This window comes from Trachinotus anak, unplaced genomic scaffold (assembly GCF_046630095.1).
Source record: "Trachinotus anak isolate AG129_WGS33_773 ecotype Australia unplaced genomic scaffold, CSIRO_AGI_Tana_v1 ptg000019l, whole genome shotgun sequence".
Lineage (NCBI taxonomy): Eukaryota > Metazoa > Chordata > Actinopteri > Carangiformes > Carangidae > Trachinotus > Trachinotus anak.
Genome location: NW_027273870.1, coordinates 27225413 through 27250547, shown reverse-complemented (window position 1 = coordinate 27250547; position 25135 = coordinate 27225413). Strand labels below are relative to the sequence as shown.

At 41.4% G+C, this 25135-nt stretch overlaps 1 protein-coding gene across 1 annotated transcript in view; it reads right to left on the bottom strand.

Moving 5' to 3' along the window:
* LOC139636087 (voltage-dependent P/Q-type calcium channel subunit alpha-1A-like) overlaps positions 1–20052 on the bottom strand; it is a 105517-nt gene extending 85465 nt beyond the window's left edge. The window contains exons 1-2 of the mRNA XM_071503773.1: positions 19883–20052; positions 19099–19238 (exon numbers count right to left, since the gene is read on the bottom strand). Coding sequence (XP_071359874.1) covers positions 19099–19238; positions 19883–19975 — 233 coding nt within the window. The 5' untranslated portion in view covers positions 19976–20052. The remainder of the gene's footprint in view (positions 1–19098; positions 19239–19882) is intronic.
* Positions 20053–25135: the final 5083 nt, after the last annotated feature.

Genomic DNA, 25135 nt, shown 5'->3' with positions numbered 1-25135 from the left:
TTTTGATTGGTTATTCCCATAGACTTTATATTGACTCCACAGGTTGCAAATAGAAGTCTGATTGTATTGAGGTCTATGGGAAAATGTCTCTACTTCTCACTTGATTTATGACCTCAGTAAACATTTACTAATGAGTTTAGGGTCTCAGTCACAAGTTGCAAGTCTTCTTCAGTACAACATGATGTTCATTTTTTTAATAATGGTCCCATTTAAAGGAAAATAGATGATAAAGCATACAGAGTACAGAGTAGGTCCCATCCAGCTCTTCCTCTGCTCCATCTTCTCATCTTCTGGTTTCAAAAAACCAACATGGTGACGGCCAAATTGCAAACTTGAGGCTTCAAAACAGCAGTTCACAAACCGATGTGTGACGTCACAGTGGGTTGCCACTTGGTTATTCTCTGTGCTCAGATAACATTTCCCAGTGTTCATATAGAAACACAAATTTAATTTAGGTTTAGTTACTAATAACATGACACTGATCTCTTTTGATTACAGCTTCACTTCACTGAATGTGATCTCTATCAGTTTGATATTATGTGACTAACGTGTCCAATTACTTGATAGTATTACTATTATAATAGTAGTACTATTAGTAATTGTATTAGTATTTGTAGTAGTATTTAAGTAAATTGCACTTAAATGTATTAATTAAACCAGAAGAAAAAACAGCTCCATAACAACCTTAGATTTTCCACACAAAACGGGACCATGCAAATGTGTGAACCTTATGCAGCAGAATGTGCAATCAGTCACACATATCATTATTACTTATCATATCTCTTCCCAACTTTGCGCAATCCCTCAAGCCTAAAATGCATTTCCAGTTATAAGAGAGGTGCACCCCACTGCTGTCACACAGAGTGTGCCAATGCCTTTTGTGCCAAAAGGCTTAGAAAATCTGTCCCACAGAGAGGAGGGCTCAGATAAAGCCACATGAATTGTGGAGTTGAACCATGAAAATTGAGAAAGCAGGAAGAAATGCCATTTGACCACTTAAAACTCTGTAACAGCCAAAGGAAGAGGAAAGAAGAAGAACATAAAGAAGAAACAGAGATTCAAGCAAATTGGAAGAATGGCACAGAGGCACAGAAAGTGAATCTAAACTGAGCTAAATTTTCAAACTTGAGCATCTCAGCCTCCCTCCACTCTTCTTTCTGTGCCATCCTCCCTTCTATTCGCCACCACCATCATCCTCTCTTTCCAGGTTGGTCGCTAATTCCAGTAAGAGGTCATTTATTAACAGACACGGTACCGGCAGCCAAGCCCCTCATTCCCTCAATGGCTTTTTAACTGCCACAGCTAAAGGCCAAGCTGCAGACCTGAAAACACTGGACATCAGCAAAATAAGCAAACAGCCTGATCCAATAAAGATCCAACAGGACACACAGATAGATTACGGCCTGACATGATCTCTGTAACCAGAACTGTGAAACATAGGTGTAGTTTGAACGTTGATTTTAAAATCTACTTTTTAAAATCTAAATCTAAATCTGGTTGCTGTTTGCATTCCTAATTTTGACACTATTTTTAACGTGTTTTCTGATCTTTTTTCTTTTGCTCTATCCTGTTACTATTTGCTGCTCCAACTGCTACTTTCCCACTAGAGCCATTAAAGCTTCAGACAAATTTTCAGTTCCAGAGAGTTAGATTTATGCATGGATGAGTAGATGGATGACGCACAAGAGCAAAGGGTCTGTTTTGATATCTTGACTCAAATATTCTGACTTTTTCTGCCTTTCCATCTCCCTGTCTGTCTGTCATTCTCTCTCTTTTTGCTCTCTGTTTATTTTTGTCCCATTTCATTGCTTCTTTTTTTTCTCATGCACATCTCATTTGCGTGTGAGTGCAGAGCTTCAATATTCATCTGTGCGAGACGGCAACCATCCGCTTCTGCCAGACAACCCAAACCTCTAGGATGCAGTCACCCCTGGCAACGGCTGAACCTGCCCACAGTGCATTGAGGTGGCCAGTAGAGGGAGCAGCGACTGTGCTGCCAGTTGTGCTGGGGACAGAAGGATGGGATGGCGTGGGAGGGTCAAGGAGGAGTGTTAGGAGAGAGGGAAACACTGGAACAACAACATGAGTGTAAAGTGTAAGAGCAAACAGGTACAAGTCAACAGAAAAGAGACAGGCAGAGGAGGAAAGGATGTGCAAGAGAAAATAGGTTAATAATAAGGATATATAATGGAAATGTTATTAGGCTATTGATTGATTATCATTGTTATATTTTATAAACTAAATGTATTATTATCACGACCTTTGCTTTAAACCTCCAAGAGTGGGAGGGCACTCAGAGCTACTGAATGTGATTAAAACCAGACCCAATCAAGCCCAATTTTTGAGGATCTGTCTCTATCTATACGTATCTACAGCTTTACATAAACTGTACTCTGACAGACATGAAAATGATTAGGTTTTAAAGCAGATGGTCTGAGAGAAAATTCTTAAAACTGACTGCACGTATATCAATTCAAAACATCAGGTAACAAAAATCTTTGCATCAAATCATAATGATAAGATGCTGGTCCACTCCTGGTGTCAAAGATAAACTTTAGGAGGAGAAAAAAAACTATTTATGCTGGCTAAGTCAGCTTTAGTCTAAGAAAGTAGGAATATATGACAAAGAAATTCTAATTATCATGCAAAAAAGTTCTACACTAATCTTATGTGGAATATAAAACATAATTTCTGATGCTAACAACTAAGCTAGCTTTGCTGATTTTGGCATTAAGCTAGGTTAGCTTGTTAACATCTGAGGTGGAACTCTTTTTTTTATCTAATACTACACAATTAGTGTAATTATTTTTGAACTATGTATTTAGTTTAGCATTTTTGACATTTAAATTCTTTATGTTTGCAGTGTTTGCAGGTTAATGCTAATGAACTTTTCATACTTGGAGGAACTATTTGTAAGTTTTGCTATTGCTACGTTGCTAACGTTAGCAGCCGTTTACTTACCAATCTAGAAGAAATGTGAGTTCAGCAGCAAACTTCATTACTTTACTCATCAAGAGTTGTCTCTATTGGTGGAAAGGAACCCTTTTGTTATGCTTCTATTTCTATCACTTCTTTTCTTCTACTGACGTTAGCATGCTACCCAGCTAACTCCAGTCCGGCCTTGGATTTAAATAGCTAAGGCACATGCTACCGTTTACCTGTAATTTTTGGATTAAATGCTAATTTCCAATTTCCACTACTCTGTCCTCTCTCTTTTAGCTATAGTTCATCACATACACTTAATGTTCAGAACTTATCATCCTTAAAATGACATTCCTCAAACACAAGAGATGGTTTGGGAGAAGGGCGAGAGATGGGATTCCCTGATGAAATACAGACTGGGAGGGAAGAGACGCAACATCCCCTGAGAGACAGAGAGTGAGAGAAAGAGTGAGCAGATTGAAAGAGAGTGATAGTCCTGTGTGTCAAAAGTGTGAGAGTCAACCACTGTGAGAGACAGAGAGGAAGCCCAAAGAGAAAGCGAGGCCGACAGATAGAGAGACACTAGAGAGAAGGAGAGGGAGGGTTTTATCTGCAGAGGGAGAAGGTGTTTGGACAGTGATGACAGAGGCTCTCACTGCTGGGAAACACCTAACAATCAACCTGTAAAACACTCGCACACACACAGTCACACACAATTTAAACTGTGCTGTAATATGCTAGAAGTGTGTTCACTTCTCCCGTATTGGACTTGAATCCTCTTTCTTGTACTGTATGTTGCACAGTGATGCACAACGAGGTGTCGTAATACACTAAAAATAATTCTATTCTAATCCTATTTCTACATAGATGCCAACTTTATGTCTAAATAACTCAGAACATCAACAATGAAAAGCCCATTTGCATTATCTAGTTAAAGGTGCTATGTATGTATTTTTTTTAAACATTCAAAAATTAACTAAGATTATCAACATTATGTGAATAAATAACAGTTTTGACATTATGTGTATTGTATTGCAAAAATATCTACTTAAGTTAGAATGCTAACCAGCTAGCCCCGGTCCGTCTCGTAATATGAGGAGTGTCCTCAGTCCAACATGAGAAGATGAATAAGTATTGTTTACTCTAACCCCGTGTCAATCATGCTGAAGATACTGAACAGTAAACACAATGGTTGAAACTCTGTTAAATACCACCCTGTAATATTTTTCCAATATTTCTGTTTGTTTATTCATAACTTTTTGTCAACATCAAATAAAAAAATATCAACAGAAGAGCAAAAGAAAGCCAAAACGGACCAAAAACACTGATGTATGTGACTTCCTGTTGTCTCCATCTCTATTGATCAGTCTGATAATGGTGATGATGAGGATGATGATGATTGATGGCCCTGATGATGCAGATCTCGGAGGTCACTCGCCACCTTCACTTTGGTTGGTCTCTCCTCACTCATGCCATTGCCATAGCAACCGGCAATTCCTCTCTTTGCCGAGTCTCCACGGTTACCGACCTGCTCTCATTCATAAGTGTTGCCAGGGCAACGCAGCCCTGGCTCATTGATGGAATCTCGGCATTGCCGCAGCAACGGGGATGGGAAGTGGGTCTCCTAGCGATTGGTTTTCAACCCCTCCAAACCCCCACATCCCCCACCCCCACCCACCCACACACACACACACACACACACACACACACACACACACACTATCCTTACCTACCCTCTCACACCTTGATATAACAGCAGCTCCTGTGCATGGCACACACTACAGTACTGTATGTACACACAAGCGTAATTCCCCTTGCATGTAGACACATACACACATTGACCAAATTAATACAAGTGCATCCTTTTTACCGCATAGAAACACAGATACACTCACATCAAATATATGTGTATGTGCTTGCTCTGCACACAGACACACACACACACACACACACACAGCGTATGATCTGCGTGTGACAGTGACGAATGCAGTGCAGCCCAGGTAGTATGGATGACCTACTTTCTCTGCTGCTGCTGATGATTTGAACACTGAAACTGTTGTGTTTTACAACATGTAAACACCCACATACACACACAAGCACATAAATACAAGTGTGTGACTCTACCTGGGTCGTCCTTGCAAAATCTTACACAAGTAATTTATAGCTGCTGTTTTACCATGCGCTGACTGTGACAGAAGACTTCTAACCAGACCAAGGAGACAAGATCACAAGATCACCGCCATTTTAGCCTTTTTACACTGGCTACCTGTGTGTTTTGTTGATTCTATGCATTTGTGATCAGGGGTGTGAGGCTTTTGAACAACTTGCCTTATGAGCAAAACTCCAAAAATAACACTCAAGTTGTAATAAATCAGACTGCGGTGCTACATAGCTGAGGTCTCCATTTAGGTGAAGCCAGCTCATGTAAACTGTCACCAATTAACAGAGGAAGGTGAGCTTGGTCTCAACCTGTATTTCCATTATATAAATATTAATGCTGGTTGTGTAGTGACATATATAGGCTGAAATTGACTGAATATGACACTTTAAGCATATATAATGTCACAGGCTCTCACATGTATACCTGTATATGCCTGTGTCAGGGGCCATGTGTGTATTTATAAGCATGTTGTGTGTGATGCATGCTCTCACTGTGTGGCTTCTGTGGAAAAAAAAAAAAGTCCAAACACACATTCACAACATGCAAAAGACTGGGACCAGTTCCAGCCAGTGACATGTGCATGAGCTGTATGTGCTGTGTTTGTGTGTTTGTGTGTGTGCAAGTGTACGTGCACATGGGTTATATGTGTGTTGTGTGGAAATAGTGTGGGAGTGCCATGTGTCATCACAGTATGAGCTCCTGTCCCCTTAGTGCCTCCCACTGAGCCATCACACCCCCCCACCACACACACACACACACACACACACACACACACACACACACGTGATGGACAATGTTCCAGTCTGACACAGTGCACAGTTAAGGAACTTGAACAATATGTTCGAACATTGTGTAAGACATAAACAAATTGCATGATGGATAGATTAGAACATTTGGAGCACTTGTCTCATCATAATCATCATCATCATCATCATCATCATCATCATCATCATCATTGTTAAAGTTAAGTAAAATTTGTCAAACCAACATAATTTAGATGATTAAAACCTTGTGTTTGCGTGTGTTTTAGAGCAGCAGGTCCCAACACTCTGGGCTTGTGACCTGTTCAGATAAATAAGTAATGCCTGGTTGTGACCCCTCCACACTGGTTGCATTTATATACCAGTCAGGACCAGTCCAGACCAGCTGAGACTGATTTCTTTTCTTTGTTTTACTTCCGTCATTTTTAGAGTTGAGATAGTTCAGCAATCCACAAGAAGAAAGAAAAAAAACCTAAATTAAAACAAAGTTAATTTGGTTTCGTAAATGTTCAGTTTTCATATCCTGTAAATAATATCATGACTCTTTAGGCCTGTTGTGGAGGTCTTAACTGCCAGGTTGAGAACTAGGGCTGACAGATTTGACAGATCTCACGATGTGAGTCACTATTTTAGTATTTTAATGCTAATTTCTTATTTAATTTTTACTGAATAAAATATAAATATGATGATTTGAGTTTTGCTGTGGTCTGTACCAAACAGACATATTTGCTTACATCTGGAGAATGGGGCATCTCTGTAGTGCTTCATTTATAAAGGTATGCTGTGACACATTTGACATTCATTGAAAAAAATTGCAGCTTCTGCGATGGCCATGTTATGATTTAGTTAAAATTTCAATTAATTGTTCAGCCCCATTGGGAACCAGCGTTTTAGATTAAGAGTCAGGTTGGGGAGGCTTCCGATCACTCGAGTTTCCTCATGTTGTGAAGCCAGTGTTGAGCAATGTTGCTGCACCGTCACATGGAGTGAAACTTATGAGAGAGATGATATCACAACTGATACAAAACCATGAAGACAGTGTTGTAAAACATAAGATTTTCCTTCAGTTCCACCTGGTCCTGATGAAAGGGCTTTCTGGCCTTTCTGAAAGTTGAGCACAGCAGTAGTTTACTTTCCATCCTGTCTACAAATGACACGGTGTTTGTGGAGCAGCATGGATATAGTGAGGGCAGTGAAGTCATTGTGAGATAAATCAAGGTGAGAAAACACAACGAATCTGCTCCCCAAACCTCTCGCACCAGCCCTGCTCTCCCTCTTCTCTCCTCTATAGATACGGGACATTAAGCAGCACTTTACGACCGTTATGTCACCCCCCCTCCCAACCTCCACCGACAATGTAGTATGCCCCAATCACTTTCCCTTATTGGGAGAGTCCATTTGCCGGGTGCAGAGGGGAGGTTGGGAGAAGACTGGGGGAAGGGTTGGAAGTGAAAGGGGGGGGGGGGGGGGGGGGGGGGGGGTTATTGTGACGACTCCAGTGGGGTTGGGAATCTTTTCCACCAGCTTATGTCATCAGACCCTTCGCTCACACTTCATCTCTCTCTCCATTAAAACATCTTTTTATCTCATCTCCTTCCTCTCGCTCTCTTCTTTTTCCAGCTCTCTTTCCGTCTCCTTGTTGCAGGAGCTTTCATTGGCAGAGCCAGGATGGAAGCACTCTCATTCTGACCACATTCTCCATCCTCATCCCCCCCTTCCTCTGCCTTCCCCTCTCTTCATTTTCTCGCTCCCACATTATTGCTGATCTCAGCAGAGTGCTAACACTCAGCTGATGGACTCTCTCTACCTCCACCCCCCAACCAAACTCCCTTGTTTTCCCTTCATTCCTCTCGTTCTCTGGCTTGGCTTTCCTTCTCTCTCTCTCTCTCTCTCTCTCCTTCTGTTAGTGCTTCTGCCCTCTTCTAATGTGACTTCACATACGATCGGGTGGAGGGAGGATGAAGAGAAATGAAGGTGTCCGATAAGGAGGGATAGTCTCTGTCTTTCATTCTTTCTCCTCTGTGTCTTCTCTCCATCCGTCCACCCTCTCGTCCTTTAATCACATATATGTTTTATTAACCCGTATTTATCAGGAGAAGGTTTGCTGAGTGTGCATTCTAGGATTTTGGAGATTACATCTTTTGCACAGAAACACCTTGACGGCTGCTTTTAAAGCAGTAATGTGCAGCATTAAACTTCATGACGACGTGCAGTAACAACCTGCCTTCACTTTGTATCCCAGATTTTTTTCCTGCTAATGTTGCTTTTCAAACCTGCAACCTTTGATCTGCTTCTTGTATAATTTTACTGTCCGTCATTCGTGCTTCATCCTTCCGTCTAATTATATCAACACATGTCTGTTTCCTCTCTCTTGTTTACCCGTGTCACTCTTTCCTGTGTCCATAATCTTCCTCCAGTTTTTCCATTGACCTCTCTTCCTCATTATCTCTCTCACTCGCCCTCTCTCTCTCTCTCTGCCAGGCAGCTGATTGTCCCACCTGTCCCTCCGTCTCCTGCCAGCAGGACTGGACCTCACAAGGATACGACGTCTGGACTTCTGCATCCTTGCTCGTGCGTGTCTTTGCTCTCAGTGTGTTTCTGGGTGTTGGCATGCATGCAACATAAATGTCGTGTGGTATTCTCTGGGGTGGACAGTAACAAAGTACATTTACTTGAGTACTAGTACATGTTTTGAGTATCTGTACTTGAGAATTATTATTTTTTGGAAACTTACGCCTTGTACTTTTGTACCAATCACAGCCAACTGCAACACTGTCAGTCATGTTGTGCTGCTGCATTTTTGAACAGCACGGTTTGAACTTTAGATAAAGATGAGAAAGCAGGTTCTTCACCAGGGCACCGCGGCCTGATCTCAAGTCAATGTTTGACATTTTAGAAATAAAGAAAGATTCCTGTCATTTTTAAATGTTTGCTGTGTTTACCACAACCAAACCTCATCACTGCCGACATAAATTTGCCGTCCACCTTGAGAGAGCACATACAGGTATGTGACGTTTATTTAATTCCAGATAAACTCTTAAACAGAGAGGTTGCAGTAGTTGCTGTTTTTATGTTATGGTCATTTTTATCTGTGAAGGAGATTTTCTTCCTTGTGTTTTCCTAGGCCTCACTCACACAAGAGTTCAGGTCATAACAACCTTCACATTGTTAGACAGTGTTTCACTATTAGCTTCTATTATGAGTGTTTGTATCTAGATGGAGCCACTACTATGCTCTGTAGTTGGGGTAGCCAAGGTCTTATAGATGAGAAGGTAGAAGGAAAGCATAAACTTTGAAAATATTGTTCAAATCTAGTTATTTTCAAGAATGAGCTACGTAGGTGAAAGGACAGGACACATGTAATATTAATTAGATATGAGCATGTGATGATGAGAATGTTGGTGTCCAATAGCATCTTCACACATGAGTGTTTAGACTATAGTTTAGCCGTATTCACTAAGGTGTGGTAAAATGTTGCAACCATGTGATGCCTGGGGATATATACCCACTGTCAGACAAGACATCTCTACTCTTATTGACATGCTGACTGTGTACTGCTCATCATTTTCTCCTTGGGGTCAAGCTTACAATAAATACTTCTGGGACATCTGAACTCCTGGTGATCGTCTCTTTCTCCAGCTCACAAGATCCCAAGATTTCCACCACACTGTCGCCTTTGTATTATATTCTACAAGGTTTTAATTCTACAGTCAGTCAGTCAGTCATTCAGTAGGTTGTTTCAGAGTCATTAGTTTCTGTAAATGTAAATGTGGAACAATACAACAATGTGTTGACATAATAAAACGTACTTTTGAATACTTAAGTATTTTGAAAAGCAAGTACTCCAGTACTCAAGTAAAAAATTGAGGGAACAGCTTTTGGAGTAATGTTTGATGAGAAGGATCTATACTTTGACTTAACTAATGGAGCTGTGTACTCTGCCACCTCTGGGTATACTGGTTTTGATTGAGGCTTTACAGTTGTTTCAGGCTGTCTGCGAATTCCCAGACATCTGTATTTATGAAGACTGACAACCACCCACAACTAACTCCAGCTCCTAAACTGCTGCCATAATCAATACTACATTAACAAGGGATCAAGTGATTACATGCAGGGGTCACTAGTGACACATCACTAGGGATTTATAATCAAACTCTGTAGCTCTACAGAGCCTTTTAGCCTCTTTTACCTCATTGTTTTGGAATTGCTTAATATTTAATGTTTAGTTCTGTCTCCGGCTGCAGCTGTTCTATGACAAACACACTGTACGCTACCTCTGCAGCATGAACGGCAAAAGCAGGCAGACAAAGTTAGCAATTAGCTGCGCTCAGTGGGACATCTAACCAGAGATATTTTTGAGGAGATGGTGGAGACCAAAACAGAGACACGTGTATACTGAATATTGCACTTATATTCATCAGGTGTGCAAAAACATGACTCAAACACAACCTGGAGCTTTTGCTAATTTCATTTTAGAGAGGCTTTCATGACCTGAATGGTCACCTGATCTGCTAAAACATGTCAGATATACAGTACCAGTGGGGGGGTTGTGTCACTTGAAAGCTATCTGACCACCTGAAGGGGGGGACTTCCTTGGCAGAGAGGTCAGAGGTCAGACTCAGGTAGAACACAGACAAGTTCTTCATCACACCCACAGTGCTGACGAACATCTGTCCTGCTAAAGTGTCTAACTTTACCATCCTGCTGCCCTCACATTGTGTATCTGTGGGTGTTTGTGTCTGTGACTATTTCTGTTCACAAGGGTGTGTGGGTGCACACAAGGCACCACACACTGAAACAGGCTTTTAGCAAAAATGATTTTGTTTAAAGGGACAAGTCGCCTGCTCCATCTCACAGCTGGTGTGAGACTTTTCCTCAGACCACAAAAACAGTTCAACACAACAATCTACTGTATCCAACAACACACACAGACACACACACACCTCCTCTACCTCAAGATAAACCAGAAACTACGATTCAAAGGCTGCAGTAACACTCCTGACAAACTGCTGTACAAGTGAAACATACATTCACAGGTAGGTTTTAACTAACTCAGCAAGACTGAATTCCCCAAGGTCCAGTTGGTCAACAGTGAAACTAATGGGTCATGATCCAACTCCCATATCAGCAGGATGATGTCGTTTTTCCCCACATAAAAAGTGAAAAAAATAAAGACATTAAAAATAAAGAATTGGAGTTGGTGTTCAGGTGAAAGAGCAGAGAGGATGAAGATGGTTAGACAAGGAAACATCAGAGAGACTCAGCCTCATGTTTGAGTCTCATTCAGACCCAGACTCAGATGAGGAGTCTGTTGAGACCTGAATCAGAGACTAGCAGACGGATCAGAACCGTTAGCATAGTTAGCATCTTTTAGTTGTTTATGCTGTTTGCTAGCTTGTAACTGGCAGTGGCTGACACAGTGTTAGTGGTTGTGCTAATGCTAACTCTGCCTCTTTGTAATGACAAGGTTTTAAGTTTATTTAGCCCCACCCCCTGTTCCCACAGGTTGACAGGATTGGTTCCTTAGGTTCTATGACATATGAATCCTTGGCTGTCATTGGTTCACTGCAGTTTAAGGTGGAAACACTCAGACATGGTGTTGACTGATTATTTCACTCATGATGTGTTGGACATGTTAACAAAATTAAACACTTGATTTCCATCAGAAAACAAAGTTGACTGCTTTTCTCCTCTCACTGATAAAACCTCCCTGACTATGGTTTAATCCAACTATAACCAAACTACAAAAATGGATGTCAACTTAATCACAGACCAGACTGTTTTCCATCTCTTAACAACTGTGGTGTAGCCTGATTTTTCACTTTGAGGTTCAAAAATGAATTCACTCGACAGAGGAGACGCCACTCCTCTCCACATTCTGACAGTCTTCACCTCCTTCTTGTCTATTATGTTTGTATATCAGGACACCTCATGGAGTATTATTAAACATATGGCTATTACTATACTTGTGCAACCCTTCACTGTACTTGAGTGTGTGTGTGTGTGTGTGTGTGTGTGTGTGTGTGTGTGTGTTTGTGTGTTTATATGCAGCAGATAGCCTGCAGGGCACAGAGTTGGAGGGTATAGGAGAACGTATAGGAGAGTGATGAGCCTGTAAATGACTGCAGAGCAATAATGATAATGGAAGTGATGGCAAAGGGACAATTTTCAACCAGGTACTTATTCTCTCTCTCTCTCTCTCTCTCTGTCTCTCTCTGACCTCATTTTTCTCTCTGTGCTGGACTCCATTCCCTCTCAGTGTTCATACAGTACGTTCTCAGAGGAGGCACTGTACTTACTGTACCACCTGTATGTACCAGTTCTTAATGTTTGATTAAAATGTGATTTTTGGTCTTATTAAAGTTAACTAAATTTAGCCAATGTTCCATTGACAGTCATATGAAGACACACGTGTTCTGTTTACACAGCTGGGTGAATATCTTTACGAAGACGTGTGTCATCTTTTCTGTCCTGTTTCTGACGCAGAAGTCGGCGGTGAGCCGTACATGCAGTGAGTCAGAGGCTCCTGTTTCCTCCAGTGTTGAGTTCTGATGTCATTTGGCATCTCTGCCAGATACACCAGTGACTCAGTATGCCTTTTTGGTTTTTTTGTTTTTTTTCTATTTTCCCCGAGATGGGGCGAAATGCTTCTCTAAGCCCTTTGGAGGCTTCTCTGTCTCACCTGGACGGTTTGTTCCTTCTCTTCCTTTAAGAGAAAAAAAATACTGTTTCAATCCACATCTAGGTTAAACTGGCTGCAATTTCTATTTCTAATCAGACCAGACATCCATTGTAGATTCTTAATTTGTATTCTGTAGGCTCATGGACACAATAATTAATGATGTTTCAGTTTAATTTCACCTGATTCAACTTTGTCAACAACAAACTTAGAGCAGTGGTTACTAAACCTTTCCCAACTCATGGCCCACTTGAAAATCTCTAAAATGTTGACGGCCCACATCCGACCCCGTAACAAACACCAAATCCTATGTTCTCAGAGCACTTTTTACTAATACTACTACTATTACTACTACATACTAGTATAAGTCCTTTAAACCCCTTGGGTAAAAAATATTCTATCTACTGCATGATTGTTTTTTTACCCATTTCTCAAGTTGTGTCCATTCTCTTGTTTAGCCTTATGAATATACAATAATGAACCATATCATGATAGACAATTGTAAATGATAATTTTCGGGATACAAACTGAGGAAGGACATCTGTTTGGATTTGGAGCCTGAGGATGGTTAGGGAAGTCTTTCAGGATTATAGAAACAGTCGTCAGAGTTCAGGTACAGATATTTATTCAGACTTTCACTGATGAATGTCCTTATCACAGTTTTTGCTCCAGAATGTTTCCTTTTTTGTTGTTGTTGTTTTTCTATGTAATACAGTTGGACGGGCACATGTAGCCTACAATAAGTCTAATAAAGCAGCTTAGATGGAGTATGTTACCTTTCAAGTCTTGATATACAAGAGATAGTGGAATGTTCCTTTTAAGGGCACCTCAGTTTCACCGTGTCAAAGCAGTAATTACTTCCTTTTAATAATCTCAAACAGTGGGCCAGAACCACCCAAGCTGGAAAATATACATTTAAGTATACTGTTAAAAAATAGATGTATTTGTATGTGTGGAATGAGAGAGGTCTATTTTTGTGCGCTCTCTCTGTGAATATCCATTAGGAGAGACGTCGAGACGTCTATGGTGCCCTCTCATTGACTGACTGGCCAGACTCTACTGTAAATGATTAGATTATTGTGTGACGTCACAGCACAGCACTGAAAATCAATGGACTGTCATCTCTGAATACTAAATACACTCATCACTGTGTCTGTCTCTCCCTGTGTGTGTGTCCCCTCTCCTCTATTTTCCTCCTCTCATTAATTCTTGTCCTCATCAAGTATCTCTCTCCATTGTGTTTGCCAAGTATGAAGCCAACACACACGGGCGAGCGCACACACCTCACAACGCAGTGGCAGGAGCCTTCTTGGTCACGACTCGCACAGCACAAGCACAAGCACACACTCTCCCAGACACCACGAGAGGAGAGGAAAAGTAAGAGAGACTGACACTATTAACAATAAAAATCTAACTAAGATTTAAGTATGAAACCCTGGTGGTGGCTCCGAGAGGCTGATGTGTTTGTTAAACATATAGTGTAGAGAGAGACAGTATAGAGAGACTATAGAGCGCTGCAGGAATGAGTCCTAAAACCTGCTAATTAGTTAGCATGTTAGCACTTCCTGTTCCCTCGTCCTGCAGTCTGCGAGTTTTTCTGAACAGTGTTTTTGGTTAGATGGCTGAAATAAGGTCTGTGGTTAACACAGGCTCACACTATTTAACATTTTATTCTACAACATAAAATACCAAAGCAAATACCCCAGTCCTGATTTCTTAAGCTTGTCTGTTTGTGAAAAAAGGCTGTTTGCTAACAAGTGGCTAAATGAGACTACAGAGGTTGTCGGGGACGTTAAATGTCATCACGCTGACCATGAAAACTGATCTACTCACCTGTCCATCTTTACAGCCTTGTTGTGTTTCTACTCGCGCTCTTACAAACTGTTACTAACTTTGTAAGAAGAAAGTCAGCGTTGTTGCCAAATTATCCTGGTGGCCAACCATCGCACAGTCCAAAAAAAAAAATTTTAGTTTTTCTGAGTCCAGAAATAGTATGTGGTATGTGTAAGTGTCTAACATTATTTTAATGATAAGTGTATGGTATGTGATAACAGCCACCAATGTGTGTAAGCTCAGTGAGCTCCCAAAACACACCATGAAGATAAAAACTAATTTGACTTGTGCATTGGGTGAGAGACTCCTACTGGGGTGAATGGATGCCATCTTGGAATACTGTTTCCAGCTCATGAATAACCAAACTGACCCCAGTCAGGACAAACTGACTTGAGATCACCATCCAGCTGGAAGGTATCATCACACAGACAACAAGCATGTGGAGGACGAGGTTTTAGTACTTCACTTTTGTCAACCTCCAGATAAGACGAAGTGAAGATGAGATCTATTAAAGCAGGATGTGTTCCTATATTTTAAAGAAGCCAAGATGAAACCAAGTCTTAAGCCTTAAATCACCCTTTGGATTCGTTCCTAAAAATGTCTTCCCACTCAAGGTCCTGGTCCTGGTCCTCACTTAGATAGGAAAACAAGAGCCACATACACACACACACACACACAGCAGGGAAGCAGGGTAAACATATGCTGGCTTCTTGCAGTATGTGTCCATACCGAGACCTTGCATTCAATTTCAAATGTTCAATATAAATATACATGAACACTTGAAATATTGCTATAATTGGCCATACAGGCCGTAGTAATGTATGCATAGTAACTGTGTGTATATATTTACAGTATCTAAACACTGAAATACAGTTGTGTTTATATATATATATATATATATGTATATGTGTGTGTGTGTGAGTGTGTATGCACCACAAGATAACAGCAGTGTGTGTTACATAGGCGGTGCTGAGTGATTGATCATAGGGAGCAGGGAAAAGCAGGTTACTGCAGCGCTTACACACACACACACACACACACACACACACACACACACACACACACACACACACACACACACCCTCTCCTAGCGTGCTCCTCTCGGCGTTTCTCATTTCTCTCTCTCCCCCCCTCCCCCGTTCTTCCATATCCATCGTTGCCTTCCCTCCTCCTCCTCCTCTTCCTCTCATCCTTCCTCCAAGCCTTTCTCTCTCATTCTCCATACATCACTCTCACCTCCCCATCCTCCTGCCCCCCCAACCATCACTCTTTCCCTCCTTCCCGTAGTCTTCCTCCTCTCGCTCTACCTCCTCTCTGCTCTCCATCCCTCTCACGCCTTCTCCAACAGCCAAACCCATCTTGTATTCCCTCTCTCTCTCTCTCTCTGTCCTGTTATCCACAGCCCAGGGGAACAGAGAGACATCGTCACGTGTCCTCTTCCTCTTCCACCTCCTCCTCCTTTTTCCTCCCTCTGTTATCTAGCTGCAGTAGTACAGCTCTACTCTACTGCTACTCTGGCAAGGGGAGGCTCCATCGCTCTCACAGTGCTCCCTCTGTCTTTCCATATCTATCTATCTATCTATCTATCTATCTATCTGAAGCCAGCACAAAGTTTTTGCTCCAGTATCTCCTTTCTCATATCATGTGACCCGTCAGATAATTTCACCTGCCTTCCTTGGTTTTCCCTGGTTGCTATTAGCTAGTGACCATCCTTAATTTGTTCCACTGATGTGGAGAACTGGATAGGATACAGCTTTCCAAGATGGCGTCCCATTTATTCCTGTTAATATTGCCCACTGAGCGCATGTGCTGAAAACATTTCCAGGCTTCACCGTTTCTGGGGCCGACTGACTTCCTGCTGGCTCCACGCCCACACAAATGTCACGAAATCATTCACTAATACAGCTAATTACTGGTACTCCTCTACACGCTCTGAGATTTATTGAGCTGAATGGATCAGGATCTGATAATACAAAGAATCAATAGAGTGTGTTTCTGATGTATTCATCGTTTCTTTGGTGATGATTGTGCGAGAGAAAAAGGCTTTTTGAGCCAGTGAGTGTGAGTAGTTGGGTTTTCTTTGCAGTTTTGCGAAAAATAAAAGTGTTTTTTTTTTTGTTTTTTTTGTTTAAGTAAAGTCAACAACACACAACTGCGAATGGTCTGTGTTTCCATTGAGTGATGTCATGCAAATAAAGCTGATTAAATGTGACGACTGATTTCCACCACTCTGCCTCTTGGTTGGAAATGGCTCCCTGGGGCCTTGAATGTGAAAAAAGTGTTTCCATTTTACTTTTTCGAATTATTGCTTTGACGAATTGTTTCAAAAACCAACTCATGCCTGTGTGTGAATTTTTTGAAATTCACGTCTTTCCATTAATTGTTTTTAAGTTTGCAATTTCCAATTAATGGAAACTGTGTGGCTACTGTGACCCTCAGGGCCCACCACTCTTCCTAGGGGCTTGTTTTGTTTGTTAGCATGGCTCGAGCATTTAAGTTAATAGTCTTTACTATTCTTTATCTAAATGAACGTAACATAAAGCTCCTACTGTTCACTCAGATTAATCTCTCAGCTCCTGCTTGTGTCTGTATCATGCTTTGACTGGAAATTCACAACCAATTTTTAAGTCGAGATGCAAGAATGTCCAACTTTTTCAAAGCACTGCATGAACAAAATTTAACAGAATTCACAGAACTTGACAAAAATATTAACTCAAGGTCAGCTCACTAGATTTCTTTGAGATCTTTCAGACATACTTGAAAGCTGTGGGTTCTGGAAGAAATCTAGTAAGCAGACCTTGAGTTAAGGATTGACATCCAAGGCCCAGTATGCCTGCCACTGTAGGGGCGCTATTTCAGGAGACAGGATCGTATCAGAGGGTTGAAGAAACGACCTGTGTGGTCGTTCAGGTTGATAAAAGCACATTTCATATCTCGACAAATTAAAAGTCCCAGAAATAAACCTTTAATAGAACCTAATTACTGTGTCATCAGTGTATCTCTAGGTCAATACTGAAATATTGTGCATCGTTTGTGTCACAGCTGCTGTTGTAAAGTGTAACAGATATTGATGATATGCTGTTGCATATCATACTAATAAAGAACATTTGAAGTGAACACAGAGGGAGGGATGGAGGAAACTCTGCTACCGCTCTCTCTGCTATTGCCATAACAACGAACCTGCTCCCCCATCTCTCGGAGAAGTGACATTTCACTTTGCCCTGGTTGCTGCTCCCTGCGGTGCTGCTCTGATACAGCCTCCGAGTGTGTGTGTGTGTGTGTGTGTGTGTGTGTCTGTGTGTGTGTATTTGTGTCCTCATTAAAGGAGGATAGCGACTGACGGGGAGTGGCCCTGATCACACACGCACACCTTGTCAAAGCAGACCTCTGCTGTGTCTGTGTGAGTGTGTTTGCGATCAGAAAAAGAGGGGAAGTCATGATGTGTGCGCACACACACACACACACACACACACACACACACACACACACACACACTCTCACTCACTCACTAAGTATTAAATATAAAAATGGAGATCTGTTATCTTTACACTTTTTTCTATCAGCATTAATGCTGATAAAACACTGAGTTAAACTGATTCAGTGAAATGGCTGTGTGTGTGTGTGTGTGTGTGTGTGTGTGTGTGCATGCGTATGTGTGTGTGTGTGTGTGTCTTTCTGTATTCCAGTCTTTCCCCCTTAACAAACACTATATCTTGTTACCATCTCTGCCCATCCCCCCTCTCACTCAGGTAGCCATATTTAGATCTTTCACACACACACCCACACACACACTCAGACTCCAGATTAAGTAGTAAGTGTGCAGGTAATAGTCATTATTATTTGTATAAAAACAGTTTATGTCCCCATACATTCAATAGTATGTGTTTCCTCCAGCTGCTGTCACATCAAACTGCATTTAGTGACAGAAAGTGAAGGAAAAAAAAAAGAAAGAAAAATGCAAAAAAAGATCATCTGCTCAAACCAAAGGTCAAATAAACTATCTCTAAGTTATTCCAAGTTACAGAGACACTAAGTGTTTTTTGTATTATTGGTTTTTTTTGTCCCATCTCTTTTTGTTACTTGTTTAGTAAAAGCAGATAAATAGTCACTATTTTTGGACAGATGAAAACAGAAAATAAAAAGAATGTGAGAATAAACCCATTGGACATTTCATGTTTTCAAGGTTATAAAAGAGAAAGAGAAATATATCAGTCAGTCATTTTACACACACACACACACACACACACACACACACACACACACAATCTCAGAAATGTTTGGTCAAACTTGAAGTCTGGGTTCCTCCATCAGATTAACACCCAGCTGACACCAGCAGAATTCCTGGTGATGTGAACTCTTCACTGAGTTTGTTTGAGGTTTTTGTTAAGTGTTGTTTTGTTTGAATGAAAAAGACCCAGAACGTGGGAACGTAGCAGAACCAAAGTTCACATCTTCTGTAGTTGAGTGTAGTTGCGTGATGTCACATCCAAAATAAAATTTGAAACAGCCTCAACGATGCCCCAGATAACCAGATAACCCACAGCAGGAGTGGAACAGTGACCACAGTGAACATGAATTACATATACATTAAAAAACTGAGAAATACTGAACTTCCTGCCAGAAAAAACTAGAATATACAAAAAAAACAAGTTGCTGCAAAAAAAAAAAAAAAAAAAAAAAAGAAAGTTGAAATTAAACTAAAATGAGTGGTGATGTAGTATGAGATGTTACTGTGGACTCACCCGGTGAGCACGACCACAAAGTCCATGACGTTCCAGCCGTTCCTCAGATAGGAGCCCTTGTGTAACGCAAAACCTAGAGCCAGGATCTTTATCCCCGACTCAAAACAGAAGATGGCTATGAAGTAGGGCTCTGTCTCCTCCTGCGAGAGGAGAGGAGAGGAGAGGAGAGGGGAGGAGATGAAAGGAGAGGAGAGGAGAGGAAAGGAGAGGAAAGGAGAGGAGAGGAAAGGAGAGGAAAGGAGGGGAGAGGAGAGGAGAGGAGGGTCACCAACAGGCAGATTCTGGGTCATTTTGTTTTTTTATTTTTAAGGGATATTCATTGATTGTATTATATAAATGAAGTTTTGTGAGTGAAATCGGTAAAAAAATTTACATTACATTTAAAAAAACACTTAATAAAATGATAATTTTTTTTAAACAGGCATTAATTTCATAGCTTTTCGTCAACTAAAGACATTTGTAATTAAGTTGTAAAAATGACTGCTGTTGTGCAGTTGTTAATGAGCACTTTTTAAATTAACTTCAGCCACAGTGAGCATGTATTGTCATCATCTGCCTGTGTGATTGTGCGCTTGTGCATCAATCTGTGCCTGTGTGTGCTCTGTGAATGTATTTATAGGTATTTATCTGTGTGTCTACTGTGCATCACTTGTCCGTGTGTTTGCGAGTCTTTGTGTATATTTCTGTCCGTACACACACCGCCTCTGTGTGCATGTTTGTATACACAGTATTCCTGTATGCATGTGTGTGTAGGGTGTATTTGTTGCGAGTCTGTGTGTGTTACCAGTCGTTCGGACAGAGGCGTCTTGTCTCCATCAGGAAGGTGCTGCTCCAGAGCCAGGACGATGCAGTTTGCGATGATGGTGGTGAGGATCATCCATTCAAACGGAGTGCAGCTGGAGTTAAGGCCAACATCACGCACACACAAACGCTACATGCTAACACACACCTCACATGTGCCACTCATCACTCCACGCCACTGCTGACCAGAGTCTGTTAGAAATTTCAGTGCATTTGAAAATGTCCCTGCAGCGGGACGCCCTGATGGCCAGCGAACAGTCTCTGACCTCTGACATTTCCGTCTCTGGCTCTTCGTGTGTTTCTTCTGCTCTCTAATGTCAAACTGTCCAATAAAGGTAGGACTGCGTTAAAAAATGACTTCTCCTTGATACACAAGTTGTGACATTTTCCAGAGTCGCATTAAATAATCTGTCTCTTCTCTCAGACCCCCCGAAAGTCCACTTGATTCTTTTATGCTACAGTTCAAAACACAATGATAAATGAGTCTAAATACTTTAAGTTCAATAGCAAATTCATTTTGGTAGACACATGAAGAATATTTGCTCTTCTTTTTATTTGTGTGTGTGTTTTTTTTTTCCTCTGCTTCTCCTGCAAAGCAGATTGTGAGTCATCTGTTTGTGTTAAGGTTTTTGTAAAAACACTGAACTCCACTTGAACTTTATTTGACTTTGATTTTGCACGAACCCTTCCTGTCCCACTGTGTGTAAATGGCTGGAAATTCCTCAGTATTGAAACATTTTTCAAACTCGTACGTGTCACTTTACGAACACACACAAAAATACAAAAAAAAGAAAGAGCTTGAGGACAGAGCACCACGCTGACGTTTGATTCAGATCAGGAGCAGAGACTGAACTTATTCAATTTAAAGTGAAAATGGTCACTTTATTACACATGTATATGAGAACAAAATTCCCACACACACACACACACACACACACACACACAAACACAGAGGCTGACTCACAGAGGTCGTCTGGTGGAGCAGCCAGCTTTTCACAGCGCTCCATCCAGTCAAGTGTGTTTGTATGTGATGTGTACGGGTGTGTGTGTGTGTGTGTGTGTGTGTGTTCATGCCTGAGTAATAGCTGCTGGAGGGGCTAAGATGACTGGATACATCCAGACAGATCAAGCCTGTGCCTAATTGGCCAGTCATTATCCTGTTAGCCTGTATGTGTGTGTGTGTATGTGTGTGTGTGTGTGTGTGTGTGTGTCTGCGAGTGTGTGGTGGGAGTACGTGTCTATTGTCGTGTTTACCAGATGCAACGCTGACATTGACACTATGGCCGGAGGATGGCCCTGTGTGTGTGTGTGTGTGTGTGTGTGTGTGTGTGAGGAATAAGAGGCTGCTGGCTGATGTGAGAGGATCAGACAGGTCAGTCTGAGGAGTACACACTAACAACAAGACTCTGAACTACACTGCACATGCTGAGTGGGAGACAACGCACACACCTTGTGGAGGACGCAGTGATGGAAACACGTGAGAATGAACCTGCTGCACCAAAAGCTGCCATTAAGGAGAAAATAATCTCGATAATAGAGGCTATTATATAATTTCTCTTGTTAAATGCCCCCAAAGTCCTGCAAACAACCCTTATAGGGGCAAACTGTCAGCATGTTTGTACTGAGTCTCCAAAAGCTCATGTTGTAATATAATATACACAACGAGAACACACACATTACTGTTCACAGATGAGGCTCAAAGTTTTATGTGATTCTCACCAGGGCTGTAGACACAAGACTCAAACTTGAGTCTGAGTAAAGTCACAAAACCGAGAGGTTGAAACTTCCTGAAGACGTCACTTGAGTTGAGGCTTAAAAGAAAAAACATTCAAGTCTCAGGTTTTGATGGCAAAATCATCCTTATTTAAAGGACCCATACTGTATAAAGGTAGATGTCCATGTGTTTGTGATTATACAGCAGCTCTAGGTTCTATATTAATACTGTGAAAGTATCAAAGCCGCAGTCCACAGAGAAATGCACACAGCCTGTATTAAAACCAGCTGTCAGGACTTCTGGAACTTTGTGATGTCACAACTATACAGTCACCACCCTCAGGCACGCCCCAAGCCCCACCCACCCAGACACACCATCCTACCTTGCAGGATTTGGTTTCTCTGAGTCTTTACCTGAAATGTGCTATATTTTCATTTGATTACGCAGAAAATGGTGAAATCAGAAGAGAGGCTCAGATCCTCTCTTCTGATTGGCTGACTGACCTACTGGAGCTCCTGAGAGAAGCCTGAGAGAGGAAATGTAAAACTACACTGAGATGGTTTTTGGTTCTTAAAACCACAAACATATCTTCTTATGGAGATCAACACTTCAGATAAATACTGGAGAAGTGTAAAATATAGGACCTTTAATTATTTGGTCCATAAATTTAAACGACTATGTCTCAGTTGCATAAAAACAAAAACAGTATTAGCATGACTTTGAAAGAAAAATGTTCAAATGCCAAGTGACGCAAGGCCGACCGGTCTTCTTCTTCTTTGCAGTAACATCTGTCGGACAGTAGACAGCTAGCCTGTTGCTAACATGCTGCCGTCCTGTGGGCAGACTCACTGCGGTCACTTATTGCAGGATGTACTGCTGAACATGTTCTGTGTTTTAAGTTAATCTCATGTTACACTCCTTCTACACATGTTTGGGTTTTTCCCCTCACATCCCCGTATGTAACCGTGGTATGCACGACTCGCTGGATTTTGTTGCAAATCAATTTACAGTAACATTATGCAGCCCACAGACGCAGTGTGTGTGTGTGTGTGTGTGTGTGTGTGTGTGTGTGTGTGTGTGTGTGTGTGTGAGCAGACTACATGCTAGCCTGCTACACCATCTATTATTCAGCAGACACACACTCTGCTAGCCTAACAACCTGCTGAAAGCAGGAGTTAGCACTCCCTCTCTCTCTCTCTCTCTCTCTCTCTGTATGTGTCTGTATGTCTTTTTATCCCTTGTTTCCTCCATTTCTTGACATTGCTGCAGCCTCTCTCTGTATCCGTCTTCTCTTTTTTCCTTTCCTCCTGTTTTGTCATCTTTCTTTCCCTTTTTCCTCTCTCTCTCTTTTTCTCTACATTTCTTTCATTTTATATTTTTCTTTTTTTCTTTTACCTCATTTTTCCTTGTGTTGACTCTAAAATGTAACTCACCCCGTCCCCCCCCCAGATTTTATCCTCCTCTCTTTTCTCTTCACTTCCTCTCTGCCTGTCTCCCTCTTCACCCTGTTCCTTCTTTTTGAGAGAGAAAGAAAGAAGAGGTGAATTGGAAACAATTAGAGAGCAGAAATTTTTGGCAACAATATTATTGGTGAGCTCTGCAAAAATATGTGTGTGTTCCTCTCACGTTAATTAAAATGGCTTTCTGATGGCCACAAACAAGACCTGCCCTGCCAAATACCCTGACCCCTCTCTCTCTCTCTCTCTCTCTCTCTCTAACACACACACACACACGTACACACACACACACACACACACACACACACCCTCTCTCTCTCCTCACTCTTTATCTCTCCTTCCCACTGCAGGCGGCCACTCAAAGCAAACAATTAAGCACAAACACACAAACAAAGGCATGTATGCAAACAGAATGAGCACATACACACAAACACACACACACACACACACACATACACACACAGACACGGAGGAAGATAAGGAATACCCACATCAGCAACATTTTATTGCTCCATTGCCTATTATTGTGTAGACACACACACACACACTATGATTCTGCCAGCAAGTGTATTAACTTATTACAGAGAGATGACTGGCGTTTGGACTCATGCTCCATTTACGGGCAAAGTTTCAAAATGGCTGAACACCACGAGGAGTCACGTTGTCATTTTGGTGAACTGACTCTTTCAGCTTTCAGACTTAAATAAAACAAAAAACGCAGAGTCTGTGCTCCTGTGGATTCTGGATTGGTGAAGTCTGAGCTGAAATATCTTTGCCTCAGTCCCCTGGAGTCCAGTTTGGCCCCGGGACAGGGGCCCTCTGATCTGCCCTGACTGAGTCACAGGATTGTTTTTGGAAGTTTTCTTAACAGCTGAACCTCCTGCAGAAGTGTCAATAGCGCTTCTACACCTCATACACTCACTGCACTTTAATGAACTCTGACCCCATCTGCACCTTTTACGACAACTAACACAAGTCACCTTTACAAAGTCGTCTTCTGAGACAGAAAACTGAATGTATTTCAGTTTTGAGCTGTTTGTCAGACACAATAAGGAATATAGCCACACAATGAATGACGTCTATGAATGCTTGATGGTCTGTATCTTATTTTCTCTGCCTCTTCTAACAACCCCCCCCACACCTGCCCACCCCACTCACCTGTCCAAGCCAGTGATTTATAGTGATTAATCCCATGCTTAAAAATCTATAAAAGACACCACAATCACACCTATATGATGTCACACTAATTTCCCTTTTCTGTTAAATGCAGTAAAATGTTAAATGCACCAATAGACACGTCAATAATCTACATACACTGATGTCAGCACCTGATTGACAGGTTCAGAACCTTTCGTCAGAATATTTAAATAAAAATGTGAGAAATGTCAAACACTGTTAAAAGACTAAAGAGCTGCTGTACGTTTGAAAAGAATTCAGACGTAAGCTTTCTGCAGAGGAGAGAAGCAAATCAACACTGGTGCTGAAGTCTGGATGTGTGACGGTGATCGGTTTTGAGCTGTTTCTGAAACACATAAGTCTTTGTGATTTTGATTGAACTAATCTGATTTGAAACAGAAGGAGGTGTCTTGTAGGCTTCTTCAGATTTTGTTGACTGAACTTCCCTGATCTCTAACTAAGGTAAGGTACGTGAAAGGGCGAGAAAACTAATTTCTACATGTCCTGACACAATTTAGATTTATGTGTCTCATTTTTATGGCTTTAAATTTTCAAGATACACATTAATTTTCCTTTTTTCTTTGCCATCAATTCGGTCACTCACTGACAGTGTGAGAGGTGATACTATATTAAAAATATTTCTACAAATGTGCCTCTAAACCTTTAAAATACCACCTGTCCAAGCAGGTCCCAGCTTAACGTTGCCTGTGTCCTCCATGAAGACAATGAACCATCTACCTGTTAAATAAAATCCTCCTCAAACCTCAACAACCAAACCTCCACAATACCACCCACACCTATTTAAATGTGCCTCAGTCTAAGTCATCCAGTGAAAAATGTCCTTGTGTACCAGTTTGCTCGTGTGTGTGTGTGTGTGTGTTTTCAGCTG